The sequence below is a fragment of the Vicia villosa genome, linkage group LG5, assembly GCF_029867415.1.
Source record: "Vicia villosa cultivar HV-30 ecotype Madison, WI linkage group LG5, Vvil1.0, whole genome shotgun sequence".
In the NCBI taxonomy this organism is placed as follows: domain Eukaryota; kingdom Viridiplantae; phylum Streptophyta; class Magnoliopsida; order Fabales; family Fabaceae; genus Vicia; species Vicia villosa.
Genome location: NC_081184.1, coordinates 55292266 through 55306825, shown reverse-complemented (window position 1 = coordinate 55306825; position 14560 = coordinate 55292266). Strand labels below are relative to the sequence as shown.

Here is a 14560-nt window from a genome sequence, read left to right as displayed (position 1 = left end):
CCGGCTTGCACAACTGAACTTGTGAGCTAGAAATATTCTCAAGAAAAACTCGTCTGAGTGTGGTTCTCCGCATGACAACTATCCAAGTCTTCACCTGGATCGTTTCTGCACCACGTCCTAATAAGGCCAGGATGGGTTGGGGTTCTACAGCCAACTCAGCTTCTACAGTTCAATGAAAGCAATAATGTCTTCGCGACTGAACTTGCTAAACATATACTACAAACAAAGAACCTCCACTGAGCGGAAGGATTCTCATGCTGACTTTTTAAGGACTGAACTCCTTGTATGCCATACATGACTATACCCTCCACCTAATTCTTATGTGTACTTAATCCGGGTTAGGATTTGTCCATAATGTATCACTTGTAACAGAATCACACAAGTAACAGAACCAAGGAACCACACATGAAACAAGAATAAAATAAAACATAACAAATAGAAATAACCCCTTCTTTGGAAACAATAAAAAGATTTTCCCCAGTGAAGTCGCCATTTTTCTGTCGCGGGCGAAAAACCGTTTTTGTGTCCTCTTTTTGTGGGATGAGACACCTGATGCCTTCTTTGGGCTCGAGTGCTCAAAAAAATGATTTTTCTTTTGTACCGACCAAACTTTTTATTATTTCCAAAGGAGGAAAAGGAAAAAAGCTGCAATAACCTAAAAGTGGGGGGAGAGATCTTTGGGTAAGAGGGTTGGTTATACGAAGGGAAGGTATTAGCACCCAACGTATCTATAGTACTCTATAGGTTTCTTTGTTATGTTTTATTCCATTCTTGTTGTGGTGAAGGTTTTTGTGAAATAGGTGGGACCTAAGGTGTTTGTTTGATTATGCTCGCAAAGATCATCGCGATCCTCTGCATACATATCCCCTAAAGGGAATCAGAGCATCTGTAGCTCGGGGTCTACGGGTGCTAAGGTTTGAATGGTTTTTTTTGTTTTGTTTTGCTCGCCAAGGATCGACCTTGTGCCTACGTATTCTCAAAGGGATGTTGAGAAAGTCAGAGCAATCGTAGTTCCCACTTATGCTAGTGGAAGCAAAGAAAAAATAGACAAATGTCGTCTAAATGCTAGATGTATCTAATCTATATCATCACATACATCTGTTTGATTTTGTTTAAAAATCTTTTCATTATAAGCCCGGGGCCATGCCACTTAGGGTGCTTAGAATGATAAAGATGTTTTTGTTTAACCAGCCTTGTGGCAAAAACTTTCAATGAAGTCAGCCTTGTGACAAAAAGTTTTAATTAATCAGCCAGCCTCGTGGCAAAAGTTTCAATGAAGTCAGCCTTGTGACAAAAACTTTGATTAATCATCCAGTACGGTGGTAAAACAGTTTGATTGATTAGCCAGCCTTGTGGCAAAAAGAAATTTGATTGATTAGCCAGCCTTGTGGCAAAAAAGTTTGATTGATTGATTGTTTGTGATGATATATAAGAGATACTCCTAGTATAGAGATGAAAAATGTCTAATCTCCTAGGGTATTTGTTTTGGATATTGGGGATGCTTATAAGAAGCCCGTGGGTCCTTGTACGAAGCCCAAGAGGAGGCTATCCGAGGGTCCTTGCATTGTAAGCCCAAGAGGAGGCTATGGGAGGGACAATCTGGGGTCCTTGCATTGTAAGCCCAAGAGGAGGCTATGGGAGGGTCACTCGTTTGTACAAAGCCCAAGGGGAGGCATGGTATAGTTGGTTTGAGCTCTTAGAGCGATTTCACCGGGAAACCATACTCTATGTCCTAACCTAAACTAGGGAGATTCTTTGCACGAAGCCCAATAGGAGGCTATGGGGAACCTAGTGTTGTACTAAGTTGAATAAGCATATAACACAATCACAAGTATGAACAAGTACGAACAAATATGAACAAGTACATGAACAGTTATATGAACAAATATGAACAGTTATACATATATGACAAAGTGTGTGTATATAATGGAGTTTATGAAGGAAATATACCTGTAAGCATGATCCATTTGTATACACAGGGCTTGGGACTCACACTCGGGGAGAGGTCCACTTGAATTTATTCAAAGCTATGTAAACAGGTATTCACAAAGGGCTTGGGACTTATACCTACATGGAGGCCCATGGTATATTTTTTGGGAAGATTTAAAGAAACCTTCATTTTTGGTTTGTTATTAAAGTTAAAAAACACATTGATTGAGATATGTACAAAAGGCGTACAATGAAATACCTAATTTCATGTACTTGAGTGGGTATGTACGAAAGGGGCTTGGGACTTATACCTACGTGGAGGCCCGTGTTTTATTTACAAAACATGGTTGACTGTTTATTACAGACGCGTTGTTTGAAAAAACGATTTGAAGATTTGTTTTGAAAGAGTTTTCTGTACAAAGAAAAACTGTATAAAGAAAAGGAAAGGGACTTATACTCTCTAATATTCGAGAGGCCCATGTTTTATTTTCATAAAACATGGTGGATGGTTTAAAAAAGAGTTGAAAGATTTATTTGTTAAAAAAAACTTGTTGGGAAGTTTATTTGGAAAAAAGTTTTCTGTTAAAACAAAAACTGTACAAAGAAAGACGAAAGGGACTTATACTCTCTAATATTCGAGAGGCCCCACATCGTTTTGAAAATCAATGGATGATTTAAAAAGATTTAATCAATAGTTTCCTTTGAAAATCAAAAAGAAATGGTTTACCGTTTTTGAAACGAATCGTGATCGCTCGTTTTTAAAACGATTCGAATTTTGAAAGAAATCAATTTAATCGAGATAAACAAGAAGATTGTCTTCAATTAACACTTAGATGATTAGGGTTTGCTTCAAAAAATATTTACAAGTGATTAAATTTGAAAATTAAATGAAAAACAATATTTAAAAATATTAAAAAACACTTAAAATATGTTATTTTAAACCTAATTAAAAACATATTAAATAAATCTTTTTTTGTGATTTTTTTTAATATTGTCAAAATAGGTATATTAAATAAGAAGTGTGCAAAAAATGAATGAAAAATGAATTGATTTGGTTAGTTAAATAATTAGATGAAGTTTGTAAAAAATTGAAAGAAAAATAGTGCTAAAAAAGAAGGTTTGGTCCCTTGGAGTGTTGAACTCGTGACCTTGAGGTTACCATTCAAAAACTTAGCCAACTGGACCACGCGCGTGGTCTGTTAATACTTGCAACGAATTGAAATATATTTTGAATCAATTTCCAAATTTCAGTTTCAAAAATATGGCGCCAAGAACACAAACCCAATTCAAATTTGAAAATTCTGAAAACTGGATTGTTTTGATCAAGTGAATAGCCTATCTTGCTCGATTTTGGACGAGGAACATGATGGTACCATTTAATTCCATTTATTTTCACTCTAAGATCATTAATTTTCTGATGAACACGAAGAACCCTAATTCCCTAATTCAATCTGAAATCGTGTATGTGCAAGTTATGATGCAATTGATTGAGGGTTAATGATCCTCATAGGTGCAGAAACAAGATGGTATGCTCATATTTCATTTATGATGCGTGCAAGTATGAGTTTGAAGTTCAAGTGACTTACCTTCAAAAACGGCCAAACTGGAGATTTGATTCTTCAATATAAGTGTTACAGATGCTTTGTATCAATCTGGATAGCTTCAATGATGATTATGGAAGGTGTCTGGATGTCTGGAACAAGCTAAATTCATCTGAGCATGGCCATGGCACCTGAACTGCAGTTGCTTCAAGTATGAATCGAATTTGAAGATGGAGGTGTTACAGGTCGTATGTGAGTGTTTGGATCATTCATATGAAGTATATGGAAGGTGTTAGAAGTGATAGTTTGGACAGAAATGGTTTGGAATGAAAATTGGCATGATAAGGCTTAGGTTATGCAATTATGGAAGTGAGGTAGTGATTCTGAGATTTGAGGTGTTTTTGGGTGCATGAGTGATTCAAACACATCCCATATGATGTTTATGGTTTGCTAGAATCATTACTTTGGCCATAGCTTCAAGGATTTGGAGGTTGGGATTTCTACCTCTTTGAAAACTATGAAACTTGCAATTCAAGAAAGAAGAGAGAAAACCTATAATTGTGAGGTTTTGGTGTGATTTTGAATGGAGTTTGGACCTCTATTTATAGGCCAAGGATTCTGAATGAAGATCTCTTGCAAGTTGCTTCAAGAATGATGATTTGGCTTAAGAGATAAAATGGAATCTTTCACATTAAATGCAAATGGTTAAAGTAACTAAACCATGGTTATTTTGGCCAAGCTTCTTATCTCTTTCCTATCTGATCTTAAACCAGAAAATATCTCTCAATCATTGCTTTGGTGTGTCATCACTTGAATTATAGGTCATGTAGTCTTGAAACTTAGTGAAAAATGGTGAAAATTCAAGTGAAAATGATCACTAAATGCATAATTCAAAACCATAGCTACACTCCATATTTTTTCATGCTCTTGGACATTTTGGAAAGCTCATGTTGCATACTTCAAAACCCTAGTTGAAAGTTTCTTCAAGACCTTTAAGGAAATGGGTGAAAAAGATCCATGAATTTTGAGAAAAATGAGATTTCAAGTGAAGTTTTCAAAAAGTACCAACTTTGAAGCACCATATCTCTTAAATGGTTGATCTTATGGAAAAAATTTATATGTGTCAAAGTTGTTTATTGGATCAAAATCTACAACTTTCATGTTGGAAGTTTTTTTCAGTTTGTAGGTGAAATTTTGAGAAATTCCCTTCCAAAGTTTGGAAAAAACCATTGAAAAACACTTAGAAATTTTTCTAAGTATGAAAAGTCAAACTTTGACTTTTTGATTCTTGATTGATTTTCTTGATTTTTCTTGATCAAATGACTTCATATATCATATATTGATGATTCAAAACTTCAAAAGTCATGGTTGACCAAAATTCCCCAAAAGTCAATGGTGATCTTGTACAGTTGACTTTTTCAGACGAATCGCGTTTCTGGAGATTTCAAATGAAACAGGCTATCCTCATCAAATGAATGGTATGAATGGATCACATTGAAGCATTAGAGGATATTGAGCCATGGTTTGAGTTGTGGCACCATGTCCTGATTAAAAAGTCAGTTGTTCAGTGAATTAGGTCAAAAAACCCTAATTGTCGACCTGATGAAATTGATGACTGTAGGTCTTGAATTGAGATGCAATTTCCATGGGATATTGTCATAGGGATTATTTGAGGATGATTGAAACCTTTGATTGACTTCCTGGGGATTTTTAGGGTTTCCCAAATGTGATCCCTGATTTCAGTCCCTGCAAGTTCAAAACCCTGATCTGAGGATTTGTCTGATCAATCTTTGTGTAGGAGATGTTATGAGCCAATGGATTAGGTCAAAATGATGCACTTGAGGTCTTGATATCATGTCCCAAGTCATTATGTCAAATCCTGAGCTAAAGTCAGGAGTGTGCTATCTTCAGTCAAAACCCTAATTCAGTCGATTCAGAGCCTTTGAGCTTGTTGAGATGGATCTCTGAGGACCAAATGTTGATTGTTGATGAAGATGGTTCTTTTGAGATGAAGGGAGAACAAAACCCTAATTGACTGTTACTTGTACTGATGAGTGATTTCCTGATTAAATCCTGCTGAGTCACAAGTAGCAAACACAAGCTATGCAATTTGTTAGAGATGCAAATGATGCATATGCAGATGATATGAGGTGGTATCTTAGGTCAAAAATTGGGGTATGACAGTAGTACATCAAAGAAGATGTGGAAGGGCATTGCCAGGCGCATGACTCAATAGTTGTGCACATAGTGTTCCATTTTGTAATTTCAATTTGAAACTTTTCTGTGTTATTGCCATTATGTTAAGCACATAATGTGCACTTTTGTAACTTTGACTTATTCTATGTTAAACACATAATGTGCACATAGTTTGCTTATCAGAACATATTGACTTAAGTTCACTTTGGTATCAACCCAAGTTGTTAACTATGTATCATTCATTTTGTCTTGGCTTAAGTTATTTTCTGTCATCATTCCAAGATATTTTCATGGCCTAAGTTATCAGAACAAATTGACTTGAGATACAATAAACCAAAACTCATAAGATTAATATCAGAACAAAACTCATTTAAGAGTAATATATTCCATAAGAAAGAAATTAGAACATAAGTTACAACTTCATATAACATAAACCATTACAGCATAGACAAATTATTAGTCACATGAACATAAGAAGGAAATGAAAACATAAGTTACAGCTTCTCCATGAATTTATTTTTTACATGAACTAAGTAAGAAATGAACCCATAGACAAATAAACCCAACTAAAACATAATTCATCTTCTTTTTTAACCCATCAATCTTTTTCTCCATGGCTTCCATCTTGATTGCGATATATCTCTCAATTTTGCTCATCAGTTCTACTGAACCTACATCCGAATGGCCAAAATCTCTTTCACCAAAAAATTCATTATCCCAAAGAAATGCGCTGCAGTCATCTCCTTTGCCCTAAAACTTACACTTTCAGTATTTTCTCCCTGGATTTGCAACCGATTTTGAAACAAACAACTTCATGGAGACATTGTGGCCACATTTGGGAGTTACTCTACCATTTGAAGATAAACTTGAGTTAGAAGAAATTGGTTGACTCATGTTACTTGAATTGAGAGACGAAGCGTGATGCATAAAATTAGCAAAGAAAAGTTGAAGAGGAGAAAAAACGCAAGCTTCAAAGAAATGGAAAGAAGAAGATTCAAGAACGAAATTATGGGTTAGGATACAAAAAATTGTGGGTTTTAATAGATATAGGAAGTAAGGGTTTTAATGGGTATATTGGGTGAATATGTGGGGTGGAATAATAATTCATTAAAAAGTTAAAAAAAATCTACTATCAGGCTTTTTGATGATGTAACCTATTAAAAATATAAATTAAAACTTTTAAAATTTATTGAGATAATTATTACAATTTTTTTTAACAGGGTTTTTTCAAACCGACGTCATGGGTGAAAATAGACATTTATTTATTTATTTATTTATTTATTTATTTATTTATCTTAGGCACCGGTAGTCGGTTTTGAGGAAAAGCGAAGTAACGCCAGAGAAGAAAAGAAAGTAGGAAAACATCTACCTCCCCCTCTCTCTCTCTCTCTCTCTCTCTCTCTCTCTCTCTCTCTCTCTCTCTCTCTCTCTCTCTCTCTCTCTCTCTCTCTCTCTCTCTCTCTCTCTCTCTCTCTCTCTCTCTCTCTCATCACTGAATTCGTCTTTCGCATCTTCAAGCTCCGTCCATGGCTTCTGGATCGTCTGGTCGCAGTAACCCCGCTTCTAAAGGCTTTGATTTTGCTTCTGATGACATCTTATGCTCCTACGAAGACTTTTCCAACAGGGATTCCAATTCCAATGGCAATCACAACGATCCTGCAATCGCCCCTAATTCAACCAAGGTATTTTAGATTTTTTTCCCTATTTCAGGCGTTGACTCACTAAAACGAAAAGGGGTTAGGGTTTATAAAATTTACCATTTTTAGGAATCATAATTATTATTTGTTTGAGATTCGTGTGTATTTAGTTTAAATGCTTATTTCTAGGTCTTTTGTTTTTGCATACACGATACAACTTTATTATGTGTTTTCCTAACCATTCTCAATTTTGTCGTATTTTTACAATGTAAATATATACTCGTAATTGTGATTATTAGGAGTCTATCATATAAATTTTACATCTATCTTGCAATTTAAAAAAAAAAAAATATCAACACACCATACTGTTTGGCAGGATTTTCACAAATCAAGGATAGCAAGGACATCCGTTTTTCCTGCTACTGCTGCCTATAATCCACCTGAAGATTCTTTAAGCCTAGACGTGATTGCAACTGTTGAGAATAGCATGAAGAAATATGCGGACAATCTCATGCGATTTCTCGAGGGAATTAGTTCAAGGCTATCACAGTTGGAATTATATTGCTACAATCTTGACAAATCTATTGGAGAAATGAGATCTGATTTAAATCGTGACCATGGGGAGCAAGATTCAAAGCTCAAATCTCTTGAAAAGCATCTTCAGGAAGTAAGTTTCAACTTCATTTCGTAATACTATAATGGCATATTAGCATTCAATTTATACTCGATGGTTTTACTTGTTTTGATATATTCTTTATAGCTTGCTATAGATCTATGTTGCATAAAGACAGATTTGTACCCATATCAGTATAGGTATGCACACAAAATATTGTAAGTTTTCTAAAAATAAGGATATCATAGAAATTATTCTTTAGACCAAAGTACCATTTTAGTCGTCAAATTACCCAATTGATGCCAATTTGGTCTCTCAATGATTTGTGATAAAAAATAATTACTTCGAAATGATTCAAATTGGTGTCTCACAGGGCTTGATGGAAGAAGCATTTTTAGCCACTTTAAATATTTGGAGGACCAAATTGATCTCAAATGGATCTATAGAAAATTAAACAGCTAGTTTTGTATTAATAATATTTTCTGTTAATTGAACCCATATTGGGAGGACCGAGATCTTAAAACCCAAATAGCTTAAATCTTAGTTTCTCTTTCTTAAAGTCCAAGCACCGTAATGCACCAAAAAAATCTTATTTGTAAAAGAGAGAAGAAGAGAAAGAGGATTGAATCCCTTATGTTTTTTTGTTCTAACTGAATTTCAACTATGATATAAATTAGTTACAATTAACTCTTGATAGAGTTTATATAGTATAACTAACTGATGCTAACTCAGCACATTAGTTATTATAAAGGAATAATTATCTCATTTAGTTACACATGACACAAGTTCTTATTACTCTATACTCTATTAGTTTCCCTTCAAAAGCAGGGTCATCTCTTAAGAGAAAGTTGACTTGTCCAAGACTTGGAGCTTGTCTCTGAGATGTAGAAATCTTACAGGAGAGGGTGGTTTGGTTAGTATGTCTGCATATTGATTTTAGCAGGAATATGGAGAACCCTTAGGTTTTTACTAATCACTTTTTCCCCGAGAAAGAAAATATCCAATTCCATATGCTTAGTCTTGGCATGAAGGACTGGGTGTGAGAGTCACTGTGCTTAGGTTGTCACAAAATAGGATGGGAGTGGTGCAAGGAACTGAAGTTCTTTGAGGGGAAGGACTCGATCCATAGGACTTCTGAGGCAGTATTAGCAAGACTTTTGTACTCTGCCTCTGTGCTAGACCTTGCAACAAGGATTGCTTCTTGGACCACCAGGAAACCAAATTAGGGCCTAGATAAATGCATGATCCAGAGGTAGATTTTCTATCATCTAGATCTGAACCCCAGTCAACATTTGAGAATGCTTTGATAGAGAGAGGCATGAGAATGGATGCTGGTTTAAGCAACAAACCATGGTGTAGGGATCCTCTTAAGCAGGGGCGGATGCCAATACAACCAAAAGGGGGCTTAAGCCCCCACCAACTAGTTTTATCTTATTTTGATAATGCTAATTTTTTTTCTCTATACAAAGTTTGGAGAAGTTTGCCCCCACAAATTTTCTATGTTTTCTCCACTCTCTCACACTATTTGTTGTGCCCCTAATATTAAATCCTATCCTACTGTCTAAATCTTTTTTATTTTATAAAATTTTCTTAATTTATTTTTCTTTATAATTTGTAAAACAAAATCTTATATTTGCTATTTTTTCATTACTATCTAACGAAACATATTTTTTATTTATTATAAGTTATGAGGCTCCTCTTAATTTATACGAGATTCAAATTATATGATGAATTTCATATAAATTTTAACTAATAAAAGGGAGTTTATTAAAATTTATGTGTCAAAGAGAATGTTCTTAATATTATTTAATTTAAATTTTACTTTTTTAATTTTTATATTTTCACTTTTTTTTAGTAATTACTCTCTTCTCTTTTTCAAATAGTAAACAGATATATACTTATTTATGTTGATTATTTCAATATTTATTTATTAATTAAAGTGACATTTGTAGTAATTTTACGATCAGTATTGATAAATTTAAACTTTATATCTTAAAATTATAATATTAAAACTCTTATTTTTTGAATTGAAAAATTTACTCTACTATTTTTTTTCCCCCATTAGAAAAAATCTCTGGATCTGCCACTGCTCTTAAGTATCAGAGGATTCTTTTTACTGCAGTCCTGACCTTCTAGAGGTTGAGACAAGAACTGACGAGCTTTGTTCACTGCAAAGCTAATTTCAGGCCTTGTAATTGTGGCATACTGCAGAGCTCCTACTATGGACTTGTAGAAATTTGGATCACTGTGATAGTAAGAGCCATGCCTTGAGAATTTCAAGCTTGAGATCATTGGAGTTGGCAGTCCTTTTGCTTTTGACAAATTTGTTTTAGTAAGTCCCTTAGGTATTTGGTTTGAGAGAGAAATAAAGATCCATCAGGGTGTTGGCTTACCTTTATCCTTAAGGAGTACTCAAGATTTTCCAATTGCTTAAGAGCGAATTGATCATTGAGTTTGTTTATGAGTGCTTTGATGCGAGGTTGAGAGCTATCAGTGACAATTATGTCATCAACATAAAGCAGCTTCACAATAGTGTTAGTTTGAGTAATTAATGTGATTCACAATAGTGTTAGTTTGAGTAATTAATGTGAACAGTGATGGATCACATTTGCTGGAAATAAAACCAAAGCTCTTAAGGGCACAATTGAGCTTCAAACAAGGCTCTGTTTCCAGTCATAAATTGCCTTGATGAGTTTGCATACTAATGGTTTGCCAGCATGTTCAAATCCTGGTGGTTGGTTCATATAAACCTCTTCCTCAAGGATTCCATTGAGGAAGGCATTATTAACATCTAACTGAGGGATGACCCATCTTTTGGATATAGCTATAGTGAGTATAACCCTGACTGGACCCCTTTGCCACTTGCCACTTGGCTTTGTATTTGTTCAGAGTGCCATTAGGATTTTGTTTGACCCTATAGACCCATTTGCACCTGTTAAGAAATGTGAGTTGGCCTAACTCAATCCTACAAAACCGGCTAGTAGGATGAGGATTACCCCCACTTATAAGCACATGTTCAGGCCATATATTGTCCGATGTGGGACTCTTAACAACACCCAATAAACTGTTTTTTGCGACTGTCTTTAGGGAGGCAGAGTAGTTAAGGTCCAGGTGTGGTTGTTGGGCAGAGCCTCATGCTCAATAGTCATAGCAGCAAGCCAGTGAAGGCATTGAAGAGCAACTTTGTAGGAGGTTGGTTCTACCTCAATAAGTAGTAGAGTGGGATGAAGTCTTGGCTGCACAATACCACATTTTCTTCTTGTGGCCTTGGGATGAGTATTATTGGGATGAAGAAAAGATAAATGCTCAAATTCTGAACTAGATGTTGGTTGGATATTAGATGAGACATCAGAATCTTGCGAGTTAATTGAGGTGATGGGAGTATGGTTAGAATCTAGGGAGTGTGATGAAGACATGGATGGAGAATGAGTAGAACTAAATGAGGATTGTGTTAGAGAATGATGATTTGAAGAAGTGTGAGATGATTGTGTTGTAGAACTAAATGAGGATTATGTTAGAGAATGATGATTTGAAGATGAAGTGTGAGATGATTGTGTTGTAGAGTTGGGAGAAGGTGGGTTGGATAATTGTATGGAGGAGGGATGAGAAGATTGAGGTAGAGATTTGGGTTGTGGAATTGGAAGAAGATCAGTTGGACAGTTGTGGTTCAATTGAATGAGTCGTGGAAGGTGAAGAAGTGACATTATGAATTAAGTTTATTACGTTATTCTCCATGTGATATAAGGCCATTCATGTGATATAAAATTATAATTGATGCAGGAATGCTAGGACTTGTTAATTTCATAAGGTCGGAAGATCGTAAAACATAAGGTTGTAGCTAAGATCGGAAGATCCTACTCAATTATTTTTGCAAGATCGGGAGTATGTAACAATATCGCAACAAAAATCATAAGATCCTACTAAAACGTAAAGTAATACTATATATCTTATTTCTACACAATAGTTTGGTAGGCATGTCTATTAGTGGGAAAATGACCCCTTTTCATATTCTTTGGACATGTATGATTGTGTTTTAATACGTTGCTACCATTTTTCAAATACTTTATACAGAATCAATGATGTTGCGATTTCTACCAAGTTGTTTACGATTATGCAACGATCATACTCGGTTCTACACTTCTACTTAATATCTGGATTATTGGGGGTTAGTGAGATCGCAGAATCGTTATATTTTAAGATATAGATCGAGATCTTGACAACCTTGCTTTTACCAGTGTCAATATGGATTAGATGATTCTGCTGTATTTTGTGAATAAAAAACCAGTTTTTTCAGAGAGGCCATTTTGATCTAAATCCTTTCTAATGGATTTTACTAGTGTTTATTGTTAGTTGTCCATGTCTATTATTATGTTATTCTCCATGTGATATAGGGCTATTCATGGCTTTTCACATGTCAAAGTCATCAATAAACTGAAAGTACTCGTGCATGCTTGAAAAAAATTTAATAGAAGCTTTCTTTTAGTCCTCCCCAATTAGAAATCATAATTTGTTAATGTGAGAACTCAAATCTTTTCTTGATCCACAAATTTTTAACATGCTTTGTATATCAAGGTTGTTAATTTCTAACTTTGTTTTTATGCATAGTTTACTGATAGAGTAATCTGTTTTTTTTCTTGCTTTTGTTCCAGCCTCATTTTTTCATTGTTCCTTGTGTAGGTTCACCGGTCAGTACAAATTTTAAGAGACAAGCAAGAGTTAGCTGAGACTCAGAAAGAACTAGCCAAGCTTCAACTTGCTCAGAAGGAATCATCTTCCTCAAGCCATTCACAGTCCAATGAGGACAGATCCTCACCTGCAGATCCTAAAAAAACTGATAATGCATCTGATGCGAACAACCATCAGTTAGCTCTTGCCCTGCCTCATCAAATTGCTCCTCAGCAGCTGCCTGCAGGACCCCCGGCCCAAGCTCCACCACCAAATGTGAATCAACCCACTCAACAACCTGCTTATTACATGCCGCCTGCTCCTGCAGCGTCTCAGCTCCCCCAGAATCAGTATATGCCTTCTGATCAACAATACCGAACCCCCCAACTACAAGACATGTCCCGGGTGGCTCCACAACCAACACCATCTCAAGTAAACCCTCCCACACCTGTGCAACAATTTTCTCAGTATCAGCAGCAGCCGCAGCAATGGCCTCAGCAGGGTCAACAACCCTCAATGCAACCTCAAATGAGACCCCCCTCATCAACTGTGTATCCTCCATATCAGTCAAGCCAAGTATCTAATCCATCATCCGCAGATACACAGCCAACCAGCATGCCCATGCAAATGCCATATTCAGGGGTTCCGCAACCTGGATCCAGCCGTGCTGATTCCATGCAATATGGATATGGTGGAACTGGTAGAACAGTTCCTCAGCAACCCCCACCCCAGCAAATCAAGAGTTCATTTCCTTCACAACCAGGTGACGTGTATGGAGCTAGCGGGACACACCAGACACTCCCCCCTCCTCCTGGTAATGCATATATAATGTATGATGGTGGTGAGGGTGGAAGGACACATCATCCACCATCTCAACCCTCACATTTTGCTCAATCTGGATATCCTCCAACAAGTGCTTCCCTTCAGAACCCTAATCTCATGGTTCGAAATCCTAACCAGTCACAGTTTGTGCGCAACCATCCTTACAATGAGTTGATTGAGAAATTGGTGAACATGGGATTCAGGGGTGACCATGTGGCGAGTGTGATACAAAGGATGGAGGAAAGTGGACAAACCATAGATTTCAATTCTGTTCTTGACAGGTTGAATGTGCATAGCTCTGTTGGCCCCCAAAGAGGATGGTCAGGGTGAACAACAACTTAACTTGTTGTCCGGGGAACGTCCGTGACTGTTAAAACTCAATTGCGTGTTTTATTATGCATGGAATAAAAGTTTTATGTAGTGGATACCGCTTATCATCGTATGTAAAAATGTCTCAGATGTCTAGTACTTTTCCAGATTATATCCTTTTACTTGTTCATTTCTATTATTTATTTATTTTTATTTCTATTTTAAACAGGCATATGGAAATTATTATAATTATTACTCCCTGCTTTTGTTAAAGTGTCAATGCTTTTGTTAAAGTGTCAATTTTATGAAGAAAATTTGTTTATTTTAAACGGTTGTTTTCCAAGTTTAAAGTAGTATTAATTATGATTTTGCCAAAATTTCACTGAATTATTTATTACAAAAAAAAAAAAGTTAAAAGAATTAATAAAAAGTGCAAATTTGATGTGAATTTGATTTTTTATTCAAATATTTGTTTGTGTTGCTTTAATGTATGATTAGACAAGCACGGTTTATTATAAATTTATGGTTGTTTTCCAAGTTTAAAGTAGTATTAATTGTGATTTTGCCAAAATTTCACTGAATTATTTATTACAAAGAAAAAAAAAGTTAAAAGAATTAATAAAAAGTGCAAATTTGATGTGAATTTGATTTTTTATTCAAATATTTGTTTGTGTTGCTTTAATGAATGATTAGACAAGCACGGTTTATTATAAATTTATGGTTAATTTATTATAAAACATTAATATATAATAAAAATTATTAATTAAATAAATATTAAAACGAAAAAGTATAATAATAGAAAAATATTTTTTAATATTCGTTATCAAATGACTGTGTATGTTAAAAAT

General features: G+C 35.3%; 1 protein-coding gene across 1 annotated transcript; it reads left to right on the top strand.

Annotated features, from left to right (window-relative positions):
• Positions 1-7063: 7063 nt before the first annotated feature.
• On the top strand, positions 7064-13938 carry LOC131601669 (uncharacterized). Its single transcript, XM_058873534.1, has 3 exons — positions 7064-7348; positions 7680-7970; positions 12594-13938. The coding sequence occupies exons 1-3, from the start codon at positions 7193-7195 to the stop codon at positions 13731-13733; spliced, it is 1587 nt and encodes a 528-aa protein (XP_058729517.1). The 5' UTR covers positions 7064-7192; the 3' UTR covers positions 13734-13938.
• The last annotated feature ends 622 nt before the right edge of the window (positions 13939-14560 follow it).

Bases quoted from the DNA above. Each gene is read 5' to 3' on its own strand.
- LOC131601669 (XM_058873534.1), top strand. From the start codon at position 7,193: ATGGCTTCTGGATCGTCTGGTCGCAGTAACCCCGCTTCTAAAGGCTTT. The intron at 7,349-7,679 runs GTATTTTAGATT...ACTGTTTGGCAG, and splicing joins TCGCCCCTAATTCAACCAAG to GATTTTCACAAATCAAGGAT. The intron at 7,971-12,593 runs GTAAGTTTCAAC...TTCCTTGTGTAG, and splicing joins TTGAAAAGCATCTTCAGGAA to GTTCACCGGTCAGTACAAAT.